We start from the raw sequence: 22,505 nt of genomic DNA, 5'->3' as shown, positions 1-22,505 counted from the left end.
TTTGGGGGATCCATCCCTCCCTCATTTTCAGCCCAGATGGACTAGAGGGGACTCCAGTCCTGGCCACAAGTGTGGACCATTATGACTCAGGTCTAAGTGAATCATCACATCTCAACCCTCTGGCTACAGTGACTGGTTGAGGGAGGGGCAGGATGTCACATCAGCTGGACCAATTAGCATGAACCTCTTTGCTGGGGCTAGCAAAAAGGGACGTTCTCCTAGCCAGTGGACTTGAGTCTGGCTGGGTGTGAGATGAGAGCTGTTGAGGTCAGCTGGCTCTTCTAAGGATCCAGACCCACCAGAACCAAAATGGGTATGGTCTAAAAATGAAGCCCACCTGGCAGAGGTGGAGCCAAGAGATGGAAACTTTTTGAACTTCTGAATCAAGCCATGGCCAAAGCTGAGATGTCAGGATTTTGGAATATAGGAACCATTTTTTTACACTGGTTTGAATTTGGTTTTCTGACACTTGCAACTAAAATATTCTTAAGTAATACACTGTCTGTTCAGAAAATCTTCCCAGTACTCTCACCCTACATCATGAGATTTGGATTAAATTGGTGGTAAGGTTAGGCATAGGAGAGGCATCACCCAAAATTTTGAGGGTACTGTTTCACATCATGGTAGGGATTGCTATTTGCCTCCCCAAATCCATTTTCCTTTTCTTCTTTAGAATTAAGAACTTCAGTTTTAGCTAGGCACGCTGATCCCTGGCTAAAAAGACAATATTCCTTATCCTTTGCAGCTAGTTGTGGCCATGTATCTTAATTTTGTCCAAAGACATATAAATGGAAGTTTTGTGGGCAACCTCTGGGAAGTTGCCTTATAGAGAAGAGTGTCCCACCTTTCTTTGTCCTTTTTACCATCCTACTCCCTGGAATGTTGATGTGATGGCTGGAATGTTAGCAGCCATATTAAACCTTGAGGATGAGGGTCATACTCTAGGGATAATGGAACATTGAAATAGTAGGATCCCAGGTTGCTTAAAGACTTTGTGGAATCACATTAATAGCCCTTAACTGCCCAACTTTGGACTTCTTTTACTTGAGAGAGAAATAAACTTTTATCCTTATTTAGGTTGTTATTTTTGCCTGAGAAATGTGGACTGGGAACAAAATCAAGGAGTGGAAGAGTCAGAACCTTGTAACTCAGTGAGAGAGACACCAAACTAGGTAATATAATGCTAGTTTTGCCTCTATAGTTCCTAATTCACTGTTCCTTGTAACCAGTAAAACAAAACATTAAAAGTGTGTTTATTATGATTAACAAAATAAATATTACATTAAAAAATGTGTTTAGTGCATGGAAGGTGACAAAGCCCCCAACACTGTAATCCCACAATCTGGGAGGGTCTAGTCATTTTATTGTGACACTTCACTTTAGTGCAATCGCTTGTTTCATTATCTCCACAGCTAGACTAAGCATTGGGAGCCAGTAATGTCACCAGCATTACTCCCTGAGGAAGCAGTTACCTAGCACAGTACCTAGCCTATGATAAGTGCTACTTAAGACTTCCTGAAACAAGGAATAGATAAATGAATGGAAAAAAGGTAAAATTTTAAAAATCTAAAAAAATTGCCAGAATGATTTGTTAACACATTGCTGCAAGGGGATGGTAATCTCAGGTCCCCCCATTTATCTCCTCCAAGTTGGCTTGGGCAGTTCCCAAATCTTGTCAGAGAAGCAGTGAACCGAAGGCTATGAATTTGTTCAGTCTGAACTGCTGGAGGGAGACTCTTGGCGCTGGGATGTACAAGGAATCCTGTTTCCCGAAGTAAGTTTTGCCCACCAGTGGTGTTACTGAGATGACTTCAGGTGGTACAAAGGCAAACTTTGTCTTAATTACATATTTGTAAATTATCCAAAACTTACAAATATGGCCAAGAAGATAAATGCATGTCCTTTCAAAGTCATGCCTAACCCCATTTCACAGGCCCACCCAATGATTTTCTCATTTTCTAGGACAAGGGTCAGCAAGCTACGGCCAGGAAACCAAATCCAGTCCGTGGCCGATTTTTGTACGGCCCTCGAGCTAAGAATGTTGGGTTTTCCCCCATTTTTAAAGAACTAAAAACCAAAAAAGAAAATGTGACAGAGATGTTATGTACCCTGAAAAGCCTAACATGTTTATCACCTTGGCCTTTTACAGAAAAAGCTTGTCAACTCTGCCCTAGGAGATCATAGCATTGTTTGAATTTGCTGTTAACTAATTAAGAGCTCACTCTGTGAAGTGACCTATAATTTATATATAGATTTATGTCCAGTACAGCTGCAAATGATTTCTCTCTGGTAAAAACAAAATGCTCATGGTTAGTTACTGTTTCTTGCTTTCTAGGACATTAACCAGTTTTGTATCTAACCTAGCAATCTTTTTTTTTAATTTATTTTTATATATTTTATTTTTGCCTGTGTTGGGTCTTCGTTGCTGCAAAAACCTTTATTAAAATGCCCACAAACGGCCAGTTCCTCAATGATTTTTGAACCTGACTCATCATCTTTTCTTTTTAATTGAAGTATAGTTGATTTACCATGTTGTGTTAGTTTCTGGTGTTCAGCAAAGTGATTCAGTTATATATATTCTTTTTCATATTCTTTTCCATTACGGTTTATTACAAGATATTGAATATAGTTCTTTGTGCTATACAGTAGGACTTTGTTGTTTATCCGCTTCATCATCTTATTAATTAATAAAATCTTTGACCTGTGTTCATCTTATATTCACATAGGAGTCATGTTTTTAACTTCTGAAAATCAGACTTTGACATGCATTTATTATTGCTTAGGGTAAATATTTAGCAGATAATAGTGGTACTCCCATTTACATAAAGGGCATAAATTATAGGCAAATAACCCAGGCTCAAACCTTCAAGAATTTAACTTCTGCCAAGAAGCCTGGAAAGCAAGTAAAATACATGAGTATTGTCTAGGGAGCATTCTTCCCTGCCTGCAGTCAGCAGGGGCCCTTCTTATCCTTCCATGATGTCATTACCTGATCGCTCTCATTGTCAATATCTGGCATCTATATTATATTATAATCATCACTTTTGAGAGTCTGTTCCCCTCACCAGATCCTGAGCTTCTAGATAGTGTCTTATAAGTCTTATTCGTCTTTGCATCGCCAGTACCTAGCACTCAGTAACCTCCCAGTAAGTGTTTATGATGGATGCATGTGAGAGGGGCGTGACCTTTTCTTGCACCAGGCCCAGCTTAGGCCAGGCATCCCCTTTTGCACTCTCAGAACACCCTCTTCCTGTTATATCCCTATGTTTAATGCCTCTCTCCCCAGGTAGATGCAAGTGCCATGAGGACAGGGACAGACGTTTCAGTTGACCTGGTGCCACCGCGCACCACCTTAAGCCTAAGAAGCTGCAGAGAAGATGGGAGAACGGGGGCGAGCTCAAAGCTCTGCCCTTTGCTGCTCGGTTCATGTGTAATGGCACTGTTGCTGCTGCTCATCATCAAAGCTAAAATACAGAATCATTTCTTGAAGCAACGTCAACTGGAATATCCCATTACTGCTGACTGGTCATAAAATCCTTGTCTCCTCAATGAGGTACACTTATTTCAGCTATAGAATGATTAATTTGTATACATACATATATAAAATCTAAAAGATTAGCTTTACTTGTATTTCATTATTTTAAATTTAGTAACATTGTTTCATCTTTTTTATAATGTCTTCTATTTATGGCAGTTAAATGCTATTCTTTTTTAGGTATTGCAGTAAGGTATTTTTCAAAATTTTTATCTAAATAAGAGTCAATTTAAAGAAAAAAGTAAATGATAGTACAGGTATATGCATATATGACAAAAATTGAGAAGTGCTATTCAAAGAAGTCCAATTAGTCTCTAGTGGAATAGGGATCGCCTATCAAGATGTGGCTTAGCCTCAGTGAAATAAAGCCAGGGGTCAACCAGTGAGCTCCATCACTCCCTGACACTGTCTGCAAATATTATACAGGTGTTTTTTCCTCAGGAAAGGATCAAACTTTGCCTCAAATTCTTAAAGGAATCTGTGACCCAAATGTGATCACTCACAAACTACTACTGTGATTCAATTCTTTTTGCTCCAATTCCATTGCTCACTAAGGAATCTTCTGATTCCTAATTTACTAATAATACTGATTACTAATTTGCCAGGTCCCTTGACTAAAGTAAGGCAGTGTTCTTGATACAAGATTCAAAAGGTCCAGCTATTGGAAATACAGACCTCACTTAAAGTGAGTAAATTGACATCTGGATTTCAAATTAATCTCTTATGAAACTGGTCCAGCAGGAATCTGTCTCATTTGTTCTGACCAAGTTTTTGAACTTAAAACACTGAGAACCAACCTTGGGTGTCAAGTGTGTGTTTCCTGGTTTACCTCCCTCTCTCTGAGGGCAGGGGCCGGGAGTCTTGTGTAGGTGTCGTCCTCAGTGTGTCGTACAGGGCCCACCACACATGGGCAGGCCGGAAACATCTGTTAACTACGTGCAGGAAACAAAGGCTATTTATCCACAGTAGGGGATGGGTGACAGTTGTTTACAATGTGACATACACACAGAGGGGACAACATATCTATGTGACAGCATCTCCTTGGGTTGAGATGGAGGAAGAGTTACCTAAAAAGTGAAAAGCAGCACTGTTTTTAATGAGTTTTAGTCCAGAATACAAAGAAAGGTGCTAGTTGCTACTTCAAAGATGGAACAGTGGTAAACAATGGCTTTTTCTTCCCCCATTAAGGCAAGTTACAGAAGGAATGGATGAGATATTTGAATCTATCTTTGAAAGATCACCCTGAAAGCTAGTAGTATTGTTGCAGTTTAAAAGGCTTTCCATATACCCTTTGTCCCACACCCACCCTATTTATTGATTCAAATTCTGGAACTTTCTTGATCCAAGAGATTTTTCTGGCAGAATTTCTCTTTTGAGACCTTTAGCATGCAACGGTCATTTTTCTTGGTTTTGTTGCTTATCTCCTTGAACTTTCCATCACTGGATGAGTAAAGCCAGCATGGTTCTTTATGAGTTCTTCTGAGGAACTTTGACTGTGACCTGTAAGAGGGGTGCAGAGAAGCTGTTAAATCTTCATGCTTCCCTTTGGTCTGCAGGCCCCCTCAGCTGGGTGCTGCCTGAGCTATAAACAGAAGGGCTTTCCTGACTTCTAACATCTCGATGGCCAGTGGCCAATCCCAGCAACCGCTAGGGCTGTGTTCTGCATGAGATCACACTCTGCCTCCCCTTGACCTAGTCATTCTCAACCGGGGACAGCTGTGCCCCCCAGAGAACAGTGCGCAATGTCTGGAGACATTTTTGATTGTCACAGTTGGGGGGAGGGTTGCTACAGGCATCTAATGGGCAAAAGTCAGGGATGCTACTCAACATCCTACGCTGCACATGACAGCCCCACCACAAAGAATTATCCAACCCCAAGTGTCCACAGTTCCAAGGCTGAGAGACCCTGACTGAGATCCGTATGTTCCTCCACAAGAATCAGAGCCAGGAAAAGATAATGTGCTCAAGCTCACAGGTGTCTCAGTGTGTTAGGGGGAAGGTTCCAGATTCAGATGGATATGGGGTTGAAGCCCATCGTTCCCCGCTACTGGGCAAGTGCTTCACCTCTGTGTGACTCGTTCCCTCATCTGTAAAATGGGGTAACAGCAATATCTCTTTCATGGGGTTGTTGTGAGCATTAAATGATGTAACATACATAAGACAGTCTAGCACAGATCCTGGCACAAAGTAAACTTTCAGTAAAAATAAAAAGAAATTTTGTCATCAGTCCCCCTTGCAAACTTGACTTCTGAGACCTTTAGCATGCAACAGTCATTTTTGTTAGTGAATGATAACACAAAAATCCTTATTTTTGTTAGTGTTATCATTCGAGTTCCTAAAGCTCAAAATACAGGATTTTTTTTTTTTTTTTTAACAGGACTCTTTATCATGAGCACCAAGCACAGTGTGGATGCTGGGCTGAATCAGCTTTGCCCCCTTCACCCACATCCTCTAACCCTCCTAAGCCATCAAGTCCTGCCATTTCTTCAAAAGCCTTCTCGAGTTCTCCCCAACATCTCATTTCCTGAGGGCTCCAGCATTCGCAGCTTACAGTTGGATTCCTCCACAAATCACCTCAACTCAAGCCTCTCCTTTTCAGGCTCTTCCACTGCCCTCCAGTCAATCCTTAAATACTGCAGTTCCTTGGGGCTCAGTCCTAGGCCTCCCTCCTCCCTCACGCCATACCTAAATAATCTCCTCCATAACTATTGTTTTGATGAACAGTTATAGGCTAATGACATCTCAATGTCAATATCAAATCTGGGTCTCACCTCTTGTATATGATGGAAACATTTCAATAAACAAGTAAACATGTTTACTTTATTCCAGTGATCTTCTTGAGAGCTTAGGTTGTATCTTATTAGAGTTTCACGCTATATAGTATATACTGAATGAAGGCCACTGTTTACGTTTTCTTGCTCTGTTCCCCCTTTCTCATCCTGCTCCCATCGCCGCCCCCCACCCCCAGGCTGGTTTGCTTGCCCTGTGCCCATTTCTCTTTTCTTAAAATATCATTGTGAGTATGTTTCCTGGTTAAATTATAATTAGTATTCATTGTAGACAGAAAATCATTTTTACCTTAGTATCTTTCTTTCCTGTCTTTTTTCACTTTGATAAAGATATCTGAGTATCTGTATATGGGCATATACAGTTTTAAAGTTGGGCTTATACTGCATATATCACTTTGTATTCTCCTTTTTTACTTTAAAGGATAAGCATTTTTCACATCAAATATTCTACAAAAATACTTTAACAGCTACTTAATATTCCATAATTTATTGGGCATTTAGGTTACATCTGATTTTTCCCTGTTGGAGAATGCTGTGATGGCTATTTAGGGAAGTAAAGCTTTCTTTCTATTTCTGCTTAGTTCTTCAGGATTGCAGAAGCAAAGGATACGCCCCTTGATATCTAATGCCTCGTAGCTTGATTCTTATTAGAAGTTTTTCCTCGCTGCTTCAGCCCACTGGGATCTTTGCCTCCTCTCAGGTTTTACAGAACTCAGTGTATAACAAAGCCCAGCAAAGGACTGTGTAGGCATAGTGGTGGTCAAGTCCCTACTTATTCCTCATGAGACACAGCAGAGACTGGGTCTTTACCCTCTTTGGTAGCTTCCATGGCTTAAAACAAGAAACTAGCAGTCAATACTGATGGACCCCAGCACGAGGGAGAGGGCTGAGAAGGTGCCCATACTCACAGTTTTCACTTCAGTGTATGCCTGCAGCCCATACTCTCCCAGCTCCCGGCCGCTCCCAGACAGCTTGTAGCCACCAAACGGTGACTGGGCCCCAAACACATCATAGCAGTTGACCCTATAATTTAAGATGAGATTTCAGAAGTAACTTTTGGGGTGGAGGATAAGCATCATACCCCTCAGACCTCCTGTATTGTTCTAAAATCTTATTGAGAAAAATGGATGGGTAGAACCCTACTAATAGCTAGCTATATAGAAGTCAAAAGCAGGCCACATGAAATAAAGCCATAAGTCATCTCATCCTTCCCATTTCAATGAATCATTTTTGCTAATTGGGTATTAAGCTTTTTGGGGCAATTTTTTTTAATTATTAAATTTTAACTGAATTTAAAACTCACCACTTTAAAGGTGCTTTATAGTACATTCAGTGCTTTATAATATATTCACAATGTTGTGCAACCATTACCTCTATATAATTCCAGAACATTTATCACCCCAGAAAGAAACCCTATACCCAATAAGCAGTTACTCCCCATTCCCCCCCCTCCTCCAGCCTCTGGCAGCCCCTAATCTACTTTCTCTCTCTATGGATTTGTCTATTCTGGGCATGTCATATAATGGAATCATATAATATGTGACCTTCTGTGTCTGGCTTATTTCATTTAGTATTATGTTTTCCATGTTGTAGCAGGTTATCAGTACTTCATTTCTTTTTATGGCTGAATACTCCATCGCACAGATAAACCACATTTTGTGTATCCATTCATCAGTTGATGGACATTTAGGTTATTTCCACCTTTTGACTATTGTGACTAATCTATGAACATTCAGATACACTTTTTTGTGTGGATGTATGTTTTTTTTCTCTTGGGTATGTACCCAGGAGTGGAATTGCTGGGTCCTATGATAATTCTATGTTTAACTTATTGAGAACTGCCAGACTTTTCTAGTGGCTGCAACATTTTACATTCCCACCAGCTATGTGTAAGGGTTCCAGTTTCTCCACATCCTAACCAACACCTGGTATTTTCTGTTTTTTAAATTACAGCCATTGGAGCTTCCCTGGTGGCACAGTGGTTAAGAATCCGCCTGCCAGTGCAGGAGACATGGGTTCAAGCCCTGATCCAGGATGATCCCACATGCCACGGAGCAACTAAGCCCGTGCGCCACAACTACTGAAGCCCACATGACTAGAGCCCGTGCTTCACAACAAGAGAAGCCACCACAATGAGAAGCCCACGCACCACAACAAAGAGTAGCCCCCACTTGCTGCAACCAGAGGAAAGCCCACGTGCAGCAACAAAGACCCAACACAGCCAAAAATAAAATAATTTTTTTTAAAAAATTAAAAATAAATTACAGCCATCCTAGTGGGTGTGCCATAGGTGCTAAGCTTTTAAGACCAGTGTTTACATAGATGTGGGCCCTCAGCTCTGGTCTCCTGCTCTTGTTACAGCTTGGTAAGGAGCCCCAGTCATCCATCTGCTTGCCCAAGAACAGCTGCATGGGCATATGCACCGGAGGGAAGTTTCATCTGGAGGAGAGGGGGAAGGACATCCCCATCTGCTATACCACACCCTGACCCAGGAGGAACTAAGCCCGGCACCCCAATTCTGGGATGTGAGTAGTGGATTCCAGAAGACCCTGGCTTGGGGATCTCTACCTGGGTTGCGAGAGGCTGCTGGGAGGCACTTACCACACGGTGCCAGCCTGGAGGGCTTGGGACAGATAATTGGCCTTATCCAAGTCCTTTGTGAAGACAGCTGCAGCCAGCCCATACTTGGAATTGTTGGCTCTCCCAACGACTTCCTCTATGGTCTTGAACTTCAGAATCTGCATCACTGGCCCAAAGATCTGGGGTTAGAGAGCACAATGGGTGGGTGGGGCAGACACGGAACCACCTGTTACCCAGCTTTCCACAGCACTGAGCAGATGATTCCAGATGTGGTAGCAAGCCTCCAGACACACCCTAACAGTTCCAGAGGGAGAAGACAGCTCTCACACTCACTGGAATACAAAGGGAAGGAAGCTAAGGGGACTGGTTACCTTCTGTGTGCCATGGACCTTACATACCTTATCTTATTTCTAAACAGTCCTGTGAGGTAGGGGCTTGCACTGACAGGTCACGTGGAAATTTAGTTTCAAAGAATTTCAGTCAGTCATTCAACAAGGCACACACTAGATGCTGAAGAAAAAGCTATGAACAAAATAGGGTCTCTGATCTCAAGATGTTCTGAGTTTATCTTATACTTTCCCTGCCCTATTTCTGAGCCATTTCTTCAAGGCATCCTGGTTCCTTTTAGTGGGCTTTAGTGGGCTTCAGAAACCAAAACATGGGAGCTAGGCGTGCTTGTTGCGGTTGGGGTGTGGCTGCTCTCAGCCCTATCAGGGGAGAGACCCCGGGGAACAGATCCTGATGTAATCAAGTGATTGGCATGTGACCGTGACAAGTGGTGGGAGCCCAGAGGAGCTACCTGGCCTGAGTGATGGGAGGCAGGGGATCAGGGAAGGCCTCGAGAGGTGACAGTCAAGCTGTGACACCACACGAGCAGAAACTGGCCAAACCAGAGTGAGGATGAGGAGCAGGGAGGAGGGAAATGGAGTTCCAGTCACTGGCACACGCAGCACCCATTCTTACAACATCCCATTCTCGACTAAAGAAACTAGGACTTCTTGAAGAAATCACTGATTCTAGGACTGGGTGGAGAGTGTCAAGACGGAGGTGCGAGAAGACTGCCAGGAGCCCATCATGGTTGGAGCGAGGACTGCGAGACGGGGCATCTTGCACTTCGGGCACTAGCAAAGCAAAGGCAGCCCCTGCCCTTCTAGAAAATGGATATTTTCCATTTCCATCAAGATTAAAAAAAAAAAATAGCATCGAAGTAGTCATGATGGGAAAAGAGGCAGAACTCTGTTGTACTCTCTTACCCTGATTTTGCATTTTAATATTATTTTATTTTGAATTATCCATGAAAGGGGGTGGCAGTATAATGTTTTCCCTGCATAGGGACGCTAAAGGGCTTCATCCTGCTGGGGGAAGTGGAGTGAGTCTGAATCCACAAGGGCAGAGTACACATGTCGGATACCCCTGGATCTCCAGTGTCTGTAGAGCACCTTGCACATAGTAGGAATTCAAAAATTATTTGTGGTAAGGGATATGGAGATATATATATACGTATAGCTGATTCACTTTGTTATAGAGCAGAAACTAACACACCATTGTAAAGCAATTATACTCCAATAAAGATGTTAAAAAAAAAATTTTGTGAAATGAACGAATGAATGAGATGGAGTTGCTGCCCTACGTTCGTAATCAGTGCCAAGGGGGAGAGAAGATCAAGGGACTCTCGCCATGTGGGGAAGTCAGCCCTTTGATCTAGTCCAGTGTCTGCTTACACGAAGGCCATGAGAAGGGCTGGGAAGAGTCATTCCTTTAACTCACAGCTCGCAGGGAGCAGAACACAAAGGACCTGTAGGCTCTGCTGGGGAATTCAGACGTTCTCCCCAACCACTGGCAGCCATAAGAGACTGAAGAGGAGAGGCACAAGATCAGAAGTGAATTGCAAATCATTTGTCTTATGCATAGAGCCAGGATTTGGCCCAAGGCCAGCGGATGGGTCCTGGGTCAAGATGCTGGACTGAACTGTCCGCTTCTCCTCCTAGGAACATTCCCTCGAGCGCTGGACGCATGCTAACCTCCTCCTTTGCGATGGTCATGCCATCCTGCACGTCTCCAAACACGGTGGGCTGGATGAAGTAGCCACGGTCAGCAGCCGCCCCTCCACCACACAGCAGCTTCGCCCCCTCCTCCTTCCCAGATTTGATGTAGCCAAGGACCTTCTTAAACTGAGTCTCATCCACCTGAGGGAGAAGGAGCCCAGAGTTACAGAGATGCTACAGCCATACCTCTCCCAGCTTCAGGCTTAGAACCACACAGGCAAGAAGCCAACTGGGAAATGGCCAGATCATGAATAAGCAAGGCCCAAAACAAGAATAGATTCCACCAAACTCATTAGCCCTCAAAGAAATGAATATCAAGCCTACTGTTTTTGTTTTTCAAGTATGAGATTACTAAAAATTTTAAATAGTAAGAAAATACATTGATACCAAGGGTATGCTGCATACTCTGTAATATTCATACATTATTAGAAGGACTGATACAACATTATAGGTCAATTACACCTCAATTTTAAAAAAAAGAGAAAGGACTGTAAGCTGGTACAGCTCTTCGGGCAAATGGCTTATTAATATCAGACAAAAAATTAGATGTTCATATCCTCTGACCCAGCTATTTAACTTCTAGGAATTTATTCTACATGTGACAAAGGGACCTGAACAAGGATAGTCACTGGGGAACATCTTACAGAAGCAAGAAGTGGAAACAATCCCAAGTATGCATCAGTAGAGGAGCTGGTTAATATGGCACACCCATATGTTGGCATCATTAACAACAGACCTGTCCACAGACAGACACAGAATGACAGCCTAAGATGTTCTGTAAAGAGGGGGGAAGCTTGTAGGATGATATATATTATATGACCCTACTTTTGCTAAAACAAACATGCCAAAATGTAACTCTGTGTGTATGTGGTTACCTATGAGGAATGGACATGAAGGGGACAAGGGGATCTTATTTTTTACTTTAAACTCTTTTTTATGAAGTTTTTAATACAAATTTGTATTACCTTAATAATTATATAGCTACAAACCACAAAGAAAAATGAGAGAAAAAAAGACACTGGGATTCACAGCAGCACTATTCACAATAGCTAAAAAGTAGAAACAACCCAAGGGTCTATCAGCAGATGAATGGATAAAGAAAATGTGGCCTATCCATTCAGTAGCATATTATTCAGCCAGGAAAAGTAATGAGCCATCAAGTCACGAAAAGACATAGAGGAAACTTAAAATTACATTGCTAAGTAAAAGAAGGCAATCTGGGGGGAAAAGAAAGGAAAAGAGGAAGAAGCCTAATCTGAAAAGGCTACAGACTATATGATTCCAACTATATGACATTCTGGAAAAGACAAAACTATAGAGACAGTAAAAAGATCAGTGGTTCAAGGGTTAGGGGGAGGGAGGAATGAACTGGTGGAGCACAGGAGATTTTTAGGGCACTGAAACTATTCTGTGTGATACCGTAATCATGGGTACATGTCTTGATTCATTTGTCAAAACCCACAGAATGTACAACACCAGGAGTGAACTCTAATGTAAACTACGGACTTCATTTAATAATCATATATCAATACTGGCTCATCAAATTATAACAAATGTATCACACCAATGGAAGATATTAATAATAGGAGAAACTAGGGGATGGGGAGGTTAGGGGATATATGGGAACTCTGTACTTTCTGCTCATTTTTCTAAAAGAATAGAATCTATTAATTAAAAAAAAAAAAAGGCTGCCTTGGCCAGCACTGGAGCCTGGGGAGTAGACACAAGGAACGCAGACATCCCCAGGACAATGAAGCCTGCAGAGACGCCCCTGTTGGCCCCAGAAGTGGGCTCAGGGCCGCGTGCAAGGGACTTGTGGGAGGAAGCATCCCTGACCCAGTGGATTCTTCATCCCTGGAAGGAGGAGGCTGGAGGAGGCCAGCACAGGGCCCTGTGGAGAGTGAGCCCAAGACAGGCTGGGTCTAAGGCCAATGCTGGAAAAAGGATCAGGATGTGATGGGGTGAGGCACTGTGTTTCCTTTTGTTATAATTATTATTGACTGTATTTTTATTAGTTAAAATGAATACATGCTCACTGTAAAAAAAAAAAAAATTTTTTTTAAATTTTAAATCAAACAGCTCAGAAGAGTATAAAGTGAAATGAAGTCCCTCTGCTACAACAGCCCTCCGCCCTCCTCCCAGACGTAACTGCGATTAACAACAGGTATGTGTGTGTCTTTCTGGTAGATGCATTTATATGGATGGCCAAGGTCCAGGAAACATGCATTCCCTTTCTCACAGCCATTCCTCATATTTATTATGTGTATGTAATTTACAAAGGGCTTTCCATTATTAATTTCCACTTCACGGCCACTCTGTGAGTTACGAAGGACAGGCTTTATGGATGAGAGAATGGTGGCTCGGAGAGAGCATGTGGCTTCCCAAGGGCACACAGCTGGTACCTGGCAGAGCTCAGACTTGAAGCCAGGCCTGCTGGATTCAGAGTCCAAGGCCCTTTCCGCTTCTCCATGGTGGCTCCGGACACCGAGACCTGCGTGCAACCACTGGGCTTACCTGCGGCCCCTGCTCAGTCCGGCTGTCAAAGGGGTTCCCGACCACACGAGACCTGGCCCGGGCAACACTCCGCTCCACAAACTCGGTGTAAACGTCCTCCTGCACAAAGGTCCGGGAGCCTGCACAGCAGCACTGGCCCTGGTTGAAGAACAGGGCGAAGTGGGCCTGCTCCACAGCCCAGTCCACTGAGGAGGCAGAAGGCAACCATAAGAAGAGGATAAGGAGGAGCCTGGCCCCAGTGGCTGCTACCCTTAACCCGTTAACACTACCAGCAGCGTTCATGCCTGCTGGGTGCCAGACTCTGTGTGGGAACAAGGCAGGGCCGATCGCTCCCTTCTCTGAGCGTGGAGACCAAGTGGCAGATAGACACGAAGGACAGTGGTCATCACCCACTATGGTAATAGAGCCAAGGGCGGCTGGAGGACCAAACCAGCTGGCCTATGGCCATCAGGGAAGACTCCCTCAAGGAGGACGAATCTGGGAGCACCTCAGCAGGACCAGGAAAAAGGATGTGATGGAGGAAAAGTAGTCTAATCTGAAAGCATGCTGCATTCTTATGCAAGTGAGTAGCTCAGCCTGGCTGGATTACAGGGAGCAGAGAGGAGAAAGGCTGGGGGAGAGGCCATATCGTGTAGGCCAGAGGGCCATGCTGAGGAGTCTTACTTTCATCCTGAGGCCCTGGGGGCAGAAACCAATCCGAGGGATGCTGAGGATTGCGGAACTGAGTGGAACCACAGAATACAGAGCTAGCGGCAGGTTGATATCAGACCTCCCCCCTGAAAACTTACTGTCAGCATCTGACATGATGATGTTGGGACTCTTTCCTCCTAGCTCCAGGGTCACTCTCTTGAGGTTACTGTTCCCCGCAGCAGTCTGGATTAGGTGGCCAACCTACAGGGAAGCAGGAACAGAGACAAACTCAGCGGAGGAAAACAAAACCAAATGTTCTCAGACACACAGAACAGAAGCCCCTGCAACCTGAGGGAGTAGCTGGACTACAAGATGCCTGGAGAATTTCACCAAATCTGGCCATTCACTTACCATCACTGCCCCATCCTCTGAGCTCGTAGGATGACAATGTCAGTAACGACACGAGCAGGGTCATTGCTGTGTGGCTTCTACACACTCAGCACCACCTACATACCAGACACTGTGCTAAGTGTTTTGTGTGCATTAAGTTCAACCCTCACAACAACCTCAGAGGTAGGGCCGACTCTTTCCCTTGATATAGAAATGTGGGAGCTATAGCTCAGAGTGGTCAAGTCACTTGCCCAAAGTCACACAGTAAATGTGGAGTCAGAATTCACATTTGGGCAAACTGCATCCAGCACCAGTTCAGACCTGCTATCCTGCCTCATTCTCACAGTGTTTTAAATGGTATCTCCTAGCACAGGGCAAGGATGGGGTGCTTCTCACCTCCATATTCCAAGAGCCTGGCACAAACAACCCCTTTGCTTATCTGTTGAATGAGCACACATACCGCGGTCAAGAAACCATCCCGTCTGACTTCCCTGGTGGTACAGTGGTTAAGAATCCGTCTGTCAATGCAGGGGGACACGGGTACAAGCCCTGGTCCAGGAAGATCCCACATGCCGCGGAGCAACTAAGCCCATGTCCCACAACTACTGAAGCCCGCGCGCCTAGAGCCCGCGAGCCACAACTACTGAAGCCTGCGCCTAGAGCCCGTGCTCCGCAACAGGAGAAGCCACTGCAATAAGAAGCCCGCGCACTGCAACAAAGAGTAGCCCCCGCTCGCTGCAACTAGAGAAAGCCCGTGCACAGCAACGAAGACCCAACACAGCCAAAAATAAATTAATTTAAAAAGAAAGAAAGAAACCATTCCATCTGCAAGATTCTCAACATCCCCTTGAGGCATTAATTTAGGTGGTGACTAAGCCAAGAAAGAGCCTGGACTGTGTCATCTAGGCCACAGTTCTGCCCTCCCGCAACCGCCATCTCTGCATACAGACTGAATGTCTGAAGGTAACTTTACCTCGGGGATCATTTTAAAGATCACCTTTATTATTACTATTCAGCATGCCTTCTCTAAAGTCATGCAATGAAGGCTTCCAAGAATTCAAGGATAGGAAAAATGAATTTTGTCCCTGCTTTCAAGGTGATTATGTTTAAGGAATCCCCAGGCATCTTGTATGTCTTTGTCTCTCCGGGGCCTGGCACAGAGCGGCACTCACTCATTCATTCACTCACTGAGCACTTACTCTGGGCTAGACTTTTGCTGAATACATCATAAGCTTTATCTCACTCAGGCCAACCCCGGGAGGTGGGCACAGTTATTATCCCTATTTTATAGGTGGGGAAAAGGAGGCTTCAGGAGGCTGACTTGCCTAAGGTCGCATAGCTAAGTAAGTGCTGCTGAAACAGTTAGTTTGACTCCAAAGCGCATTATCTTCCCCACTACACCACACCCACTGTCGGTACTGCATAGATACTGCCATCCTCATTTTTTTTTTTTTTTTTTTGCGGTACACGGGCCTCTCACTGCTGTGGCCTCTCCCGTTGCAGAGCACAGGCTCCGGACGCGCAGGCTCAGCGGCCATGGCTCACGGGCCCAGCCGCTCCGTGGCATGTGGGATCTTCCCGGACCGGGGCACGAACCCATGTCCCCTACATCGGCAGGCAGACTCTCAACCACTGCGCCACCAGGGAAGCCCACTGCCATCCTCATTTTAAACACAATGAATGGAGCCCCCAAAGACACTCAGTGAATTGCCTCATGTCATAATGACAAGGCTGGGATTTGAACTCATGTGTCCCTAAAGCCCACTCTCTTTAATTGCCAGGGCAGTGCCAGTCAAAGAGTCTGACACAGCCGAGGTGCTTTGACCTTGGGCAGGCAGTCAGCTCTGGGCTTTATAAAGTCTAGACATAGACAGTCCTGGCCTCTTTATCCCACATGGGATGCCAGGCCACCCCCCTACAGCAACTGGAGTGTCAACCAATCCACAAAGGGTTCCACCCTGATGGTCCCTGCTGGCACACATGGGGCCCCTCACTTGAGCTACTCAAAGGCAGTCCTGGGGTAGACCCCCATGCAGTACCCAGAGGCTAATCTTATTTTACTTTATTTTAGCTGCGCTGCACGGCTTGCGGGATCTTAGTTCCCCAACCAGGGGCTGAACCTGGGCCACAGCGGTGAAAGCACCGAGTCCTAACCACTGGACCGCCAAGATAGTCTTGAACGCATCATCCTTTGAGGACTGGCAGCGTTTGAGCCAAACATACCACAAGCTTGAGGTCCTAGGATGCCTTACCTCAGTGGAGCCTGTGAAGGCCACTTTGTCCACATCCTCATGAGAGGCAACGGCGGCCCCAGCCGTGGGGCCAAATCCAGGTACGATATTGACCACGCCAGGAGGAAAGCCGGCCTGTAGGCAAACACCAGGGACACTGGGAGTTGTTCTCCCGCTCCAAAGGGTCTGGACAGAGGAATACACATCCCTCCCAGAAGCTGCGGCAGTCTGCCCAGCACACAAGTGAGCAGTCTTACCGGGTACTGCTCAGGAATTCCAAATGGTGCAGCAAGGAGCCTGTTTTGTGGGATTCCCTGTGCCCTTTGCCCCTGCCCCCATGGCACTCACTTAGAATGGTTTTCATCCTTCAGAGGGGTCTTACAATGAAACCCAATGTAGAAGAGAGGTGGTGCGGGTCACTTCAGCTGAAGTGTGATGAGCAGGGATGAGGGGGGTTCACTCCCTTCTCTACAAATACCCGTCCCCACTACGGGGGCCCCTCATCAGCACTCCTATAGAGCAAGCCTCTACAAAGGCATATAGAGGTCAAGATGGACGCAAGCCACGCACCTCCTTAATCAAGTTGGCCACATAGAGGGCAGTGAGTGGAGTCTGCTCAGCCACCTTCATCACAACCACGTTTCCAGTCGCCAAGGCTGGGCCCAGTTTCCATGCTTGCATCAAGAGCGGGAAGTTCCACTGCAATCAACAACAGCCACTCCCGAAATCTCGGCCGAGAGCTGCACTGGCAGCAGAAAGTGGCAGCCAGGGAGCAGAAGCAACACCAGGTTCTCTGAACCTCTCGTGTTCCCCTCACAACTCAATTGTAGATTTAAGACAGATAAACAAGGCAGGTGGTGGATGATAATATTAGTGACTCGCATTCATGCTTTTCCATACTAGGCACCATGCTACATCATCGCCTTCAATCTTCCCTACTGCCCTAAGACAGCTACTATCACTTCCACTTTTCAGATAAGGAAACCAAGTCCTAGGGGGATAAGTGACTTGCCCAAGGTCACAGAGTTCACCCGTGGCAGGGCTGGTTGGCTTTGTTAAAGACCATGTTCTCAACCACTGCCCAGGCCGCCTTCCAACATCACCCCACAGACCCTCCCACCTTGGCAATGAACCTGCCCAAGATTGCTGCCTCTCACAGCACTCCTGATAAACCTTCATTTGTTTATTATGAGTCTAACACTCACCGGGATGATCTGCCCGCACACTCCCACAGGTTCATGGCGGGTGTAGCTGAAGTAGTCCCCATCGATGGGAATGGTTTTTCCGTGGTACTTATCAGCCCAGCCTGCATAATAACTTAAAAAAAAAAAAAATCCAAACTCCGTCAATGACTGTCAGGGACCCCTGTAAACTCTGGCAGAAAGAGAAGACTCAAACTGGTCCAACTGGGTCTTTCTGATAATTGCCCTGGCTCTGGGCTTATTTCCAGAAAGACTTAACTAACTGCTAGTGTCACAATAATTCATTCTCAGTAACTAACCTCTAAGCCTCAGAATCACCTGGGGTGCTCATAAAAAACACCAAATTCGGGCTTCCCTGGTGGCGCAGCGGTTGAGAGTCCGCCTGCCGATGCAGGGGACACGGGTTCGCGCCCCGGTCCGGGAGGGTCCCACATGCCGCGGAGCCCTGGGCCCGTGAGCCATGGCCGCTGAGCCTGTGCGTCTGGAGCCTGTGCTCCGCAGCGGGAGAGGCCACAGCAGTGAGAGGTCCGCGTACCGAAAAAAAAAAAACACCAAATTCCAGGTACCCACTTCTGACCTACTCAACTGACTCTGGGGCTGATGCCCAGGAATCAGTATTTTTAATAAACATTCAGATTTATTAAACTGTGACTGTCGCACCAGCCCAGCACCACAGATTAGCATCTGAGAACCATGGATCGACTCTAGTGGGAAAGTGCAAACCCATCTAACAGCTGGCACTTGCTGTGTGCAGAGCATTGTACTAAGACTGAGTGAACAGTGACCAGAAATAAATCAATGACTGGGTCCCAACCCTGTAAAGCTTACCATCCAGACACACAGGGACACAAATGGCAAAAACACAGCAAATTAGAGCTGGGGGGAAAAGAAGAGTCATGTGTTTATAGTATGTGATGATTTTCAGGGAAGTAGGAAGAATGAAAGATGGGGGAGAGATGCAACATGAAGTGTAAAAGAGAGATTTCTGAAATGAATGTGTCTGCTGAGACCAGACTTGACCTGGGTGTGAACATAGGTTTGTGATGCCAGGGAGAAAAATAACCACGGAGTTGCCAATCTGTACAAATTAAGGCATCGCTGCTCCCTTCTTCCCAGGTCTGTATTACGTGTGTTTGCACGCCTCAGAACAGGTATTTAATGGGCACAGAGGCACTCTGCTAAAACACAGGAAGGCCTGGGGCTCTGCTTGCTGTTCACCAGGCTGCTCCCTCTGGGGTGTCCTTGCAGAGCATTCTCTACCTTGGCACTGCTGCCATTTGGGGCTGGAAAATTCTTTGCTGTGGGAGGCTGTCCTGTGCACTGCAGGATTTTTAAAGCATCCCTGGCATCTATGCACCAGATGCCAGTAGCACCCCTCCCTCCCAGTTGTGACAACCAAAAACGTCTCCAGACATTAGCCACTGTCCCCTGGGAGACACAACTGCCCTGGTTGAGAAACCCTGTTATGGGGGATAACTACAGTTTTGTTGTCCAACCCATACTTTTCTGGCACCGCTTCTTCCCCTCCACCTCTGTCCACATGGTCACGGAGGAACAGCCATTATTTGAACAATGATCTGTCCACCTGAACCACATCTGGTCAGACTCAAGGCCAGCCAGTCAAGGCCCCTCTTCCAGGAATTTGGCACGAGGACTAAGGGACTGCAGCTTAGTCTGGCCGGAAGCACTCATACAGCAGCCAGCCCAGGTGTGAGCAACCGGGTTCCAACATGCAGACTGGCCCCAGGAGAGGCCAGTGTAGTCGAGAGAAGAAGGAAGCAAGTAGGCAGCAGTTAGACTGAATGGCCTTCTGGATTTCAGACCCCTCACTCTCCACAGTTGCCCAAGTTAGGCTGAGTGAGTTCCTGTTACCTATGACCCAAGGGCTCTGACAAAGCTCTTATTCCTCATCTTGTATTTCTTGGTTATTAAAATGTTTATGATTAAACTAAACCCAAAGCTAGCAAGAGGAAGCAAATAATGAAGATCAGAGCAGAGATGGGTGAAATGAAAAACAGAAAAACAACAGAGAATCAACAAATCCACAAGCTGGTTCTTTGAAAACATTCACTAAATTGACAAACCTTTAGCCAGACTAAGAAAAAAAGGGAGAAGCACAAATAACTAAAATCAGAAATGGAAGTGGGGACATTATAAAAACGAGATAAAAATCATTATAAGAGAATATTATGTGCAACTGTAGTCAACAAATTAGATAACCTAGAAGAAATGGACAAATTCCAACTAACATATAAATTACTAAAACTGAAAGAGAAAACGTGTATGACTCAATTACAGTTTTGGTATTGAGGGATGATTCCCATGAGATGGAGTCTAACTAGAATACATTTCCCCAACTCCTGTGGATCCTTTTACATTATTTTGTTTCCACCCCTCCAGCAACACTCCCTCCCCTCTGGCACGGCCAGAACAAAGAACAGGAAGCCTGAGCCCATACCGGAGACATTTGAGAACCATGTCCAAATCCACCAAGTAGGAAATGACGTAGGGCTTGCCGTTGTCCAGGGTCTCCAAGGCCTGAGCAAAGACAACAAGATCAACACGGACACGGGGGCACAGGAATGAATCAGTAAATCGGGTGACAAACAGCATTGAGGCTCAGCATGGTCTGAGAAGGGCTGGTGGCCCCTTCGTGCTGAATTTTGAGGCATTTCTGGGCCTCTTCAATGGCAGGGAGCAAGAGGAGGGGGATGGGAGGAAGGATGCACCAACTTCTCATTCAATCATTTCACTATATTTTTTTCAAGCTTCTACTCTATGGCGGATCCAGGTGCTAGGAATACAGAGGCGATCATGGAGCTTATAGAACAAAATGCCTTTGTAAAGCAACTATATTCCAATAAGGATGTTAAAAAAAAAAAAAAAGAAAAAAGAGCAAAAAGCCAGCAAATAATGACATGAATTAGTCACAAGTGTTAAAAGAGTGTTACAAAGTGCCCAACCCAGCTGGAGAAACTCCAGCCTGAGAAGCACCCTTTAGGCTAAAACCTGAAGGATATGTAGGAGGAACAAGGCAAAGGGGAAGGTATGAATGGTGACAAAGGGAAGAGTACCCTGGGCAGAGGAAACAGCATGTGCAAAGGCCCAAAGCCTGGCAGCGAAGAAGTTGAGGGAAAGCTGGTGAGTTGAGCTCTGGTTGGGAGATAGAGCCAGATCAGGAAGGCCTAGTAGATTATGTTGAGGGAACAGGGCTTTATCCTAAGGACACAGAATGTGATGGAAGGCTTAAGAGCAGAGTGCCATGGTATAATTTGCCTTCTAGAAGCTTCACTCTGGCTGCTATGTGCAGTATGAACTGGGGGAGGAGAGGGTATTGCCTCCTGGTTTCTTCTGCCTCTTGCAGACAGGGAGGAGGCCCACCACACAGAGAGGGTCTGGGAGAGGTGTCCATCCCTCTGGGGGGTCTCTCTCCAGGAAGGCTTCCCCATCATAGCCCCCTCCCCACCCGAGTCTCCTCCTTTCTTAGCCAAACCCACTGCATCAAAGGAAACACTAAGAGGCTTCCCAGGTTGGTACAGGAGGGTACCCCAAAGGTGTCCAGCCTACAGCATTCTGGCCAGTTACTTGTCAGCAAGGCAACACTTTCCTGGCTATCCGTGGGACATCCATTCGCCATGTGGGATGAGAGGGGAGAGGGCAGAGAACTTACTGCCAGGTAGGTCCGGTCCCGCTCAATCAGATCAGCCAGGCGGTTCAGCAGCCAGCCCCTTTTGGACGCATCCATGCGGCGCCAGGGCGAGCCCAGCTGGAATGCAGCCCGGGCAGCCTTCACTGCCCTGTCCACGTCTTCCTGGAAAACACCCACCGAGGTACTTCAGGCCTTCTCAGCAATAACCACCTCCAAACGCCTCCTGCCCCGCTGCCGAACGTGCCCACAGGAGCTTCAGTCAATGCCTGTGTGGGAACTGCCCCAAACAGTTCCTCCCAGCCTCAAAAGGGCTCTGTTTGACCAGCTTCAGAATTAAATGACTGGGCTTCTCTCCTTCCCAGCAGTCATGGTGGGAATGAGGATCCTGATGGTTTCCATTTCAAAATCCCCCAAAGAGTTAACGTAGGGAGAGGCACTCAGGGATCAGCACTAAGAAATTGGCCATTTTTCCCCCTCTTCCTTTCAAAACAAGCCCAGTGAAATTAACCATTCCTTCGGAGACGACTGGCAGTCTCCAACTAATGCAGGTTTAACCAGCTTCCCTCTCCTGGGAAAGCAATAAAATCAACACAGCTAGCATTTTCCATATAGGGAGATGTGTATCAGGAGGTACGGAGCATGGTTTTCATTAATATTAAATACATTTACCATTAGACTACCCTATGAGCCAGGAAAGTATTCACACTTTCTTTTAGCAAAGGGAGAAAGGCCTTAAATGTACATATAGAAGACTGTTTTAAAGCAGAGGACAGGAGGCATTCTTGAATTATTTTTAATGCTTTTTCTATTTTAATAAATGAAATGTTTTTTACTGAAAGTTTAATTTTTTTTTTTTGTGGTACGCGGGCCTCTCACTGTTGTGGCCTCTCCCGTTGCGGAGCACAGGCTCCGGACGCGCAGGCTCAGCAGCCATGGCTCA

General features: G+C 45.7%; 1 protein-coding gene and 1 long non-coding RNA gene across 6 annotated transcripts in view; one reads left to right on the top strand and one right to left on the bottom strand.

Annotated features, from left to right (window-relative positions):
• The window catches only part of LOC137203806 (uncharacterized), a 35,536-nt gene extending 14,718 nt beyond the window's left edge, over positions 1-20,818 (top strand). Inside the window, exons 4-10 of one of the 5 annotated variants that reach the window (XR_010933301.1) lie at positions 1,078-1,172; positions 1,413-1,550; positions 1,650-3,553; positions 8,686-8,849; positions 10,893-12,910; positions 13,029-13,113; positions 16,555-20,818. This is a non-coding gene — a long non-coding RNA (uncharacterized lncRNA). Of the gene's footprint in view, positions 1-1,077; positions 1,173-1,412; positions 1,551-1,649; positions 3,554-8,685; positions 12,911-13,028; positions 13,114-16,554 lie in introns of all 5 variants that reach the window. The other 4 variants (XR_010933299.1, XR_010933300.1, XR_010933297.1 and 1 more) reach the window with 4 other exon arrangements.
• Positions 4,611-22,505, bottom strand: part of ALDH2 (aldehyde dehydrogenase 2 family member) — a 29,663-nt gene continuing 11,768 nt past the window's right edge. The window contains exons 3-13 of the mRNA XM_067700615.1: positions 21,587-21,727; positions 20,375-20,454; positions 17,920-18,031; positions 17,285-17,413; positions 16,736-16,849; positions 14,252-14,354; positions 13,464-13,648; positions 10,926-11,090; positions 8,926-9,083; positions 7,233-7,347; positions 4,611-5,035 (exon numbers count right to left, since the gene is read on the bottom strand). Coding sequence (XP_067556716.1) covers positions 5,003-5,035; positions 7,233-7,347; positions 8,926-9,083; positions 10,926-11,090; positions 13,464-13,648; positions 14,252-14,354; positions 16,736-16,849; positions 17,285-17,413; positions 17,920-18,031; positions 20,375-20,454; positions 21,587-21,727 — 1,335 coding nt within the window. The 3' untranslated portion in view covers positions 4,611-5,002. The remainder of the gene's footprint in view (positions 5,036-7,232; positions 7,348-8,925; positions 9,084-10,925; positions 11,091-13,463; positions 13,649-14,251; positions 14,355-16,735; positions 16,850-17,284; positions 17,414-17,919; positions 18,032-20,374; positions 20,455-21,586; positions 21,728-22,505) is intronic.

Source organism: Pseudorca crassidens, chromosome 12 (assembly GCF_039906515.1).
Source record: "Pseudorca crassidens isolate mPseCra1 chromosome 12, mPseCra1.hap1, whole genome shotgun sequence".
NCBI lineage: Eukaryota > Metazoa > Chordata > Mammalia > Artiodactyla > Delphinidae > Pseudorca > Pseudorca crassidens.
The sequence above is the reverse complement of the archived record's forward strand: the minus strand, read 5'-3'. Positions and strand labels throughout refer to the sequence as shown.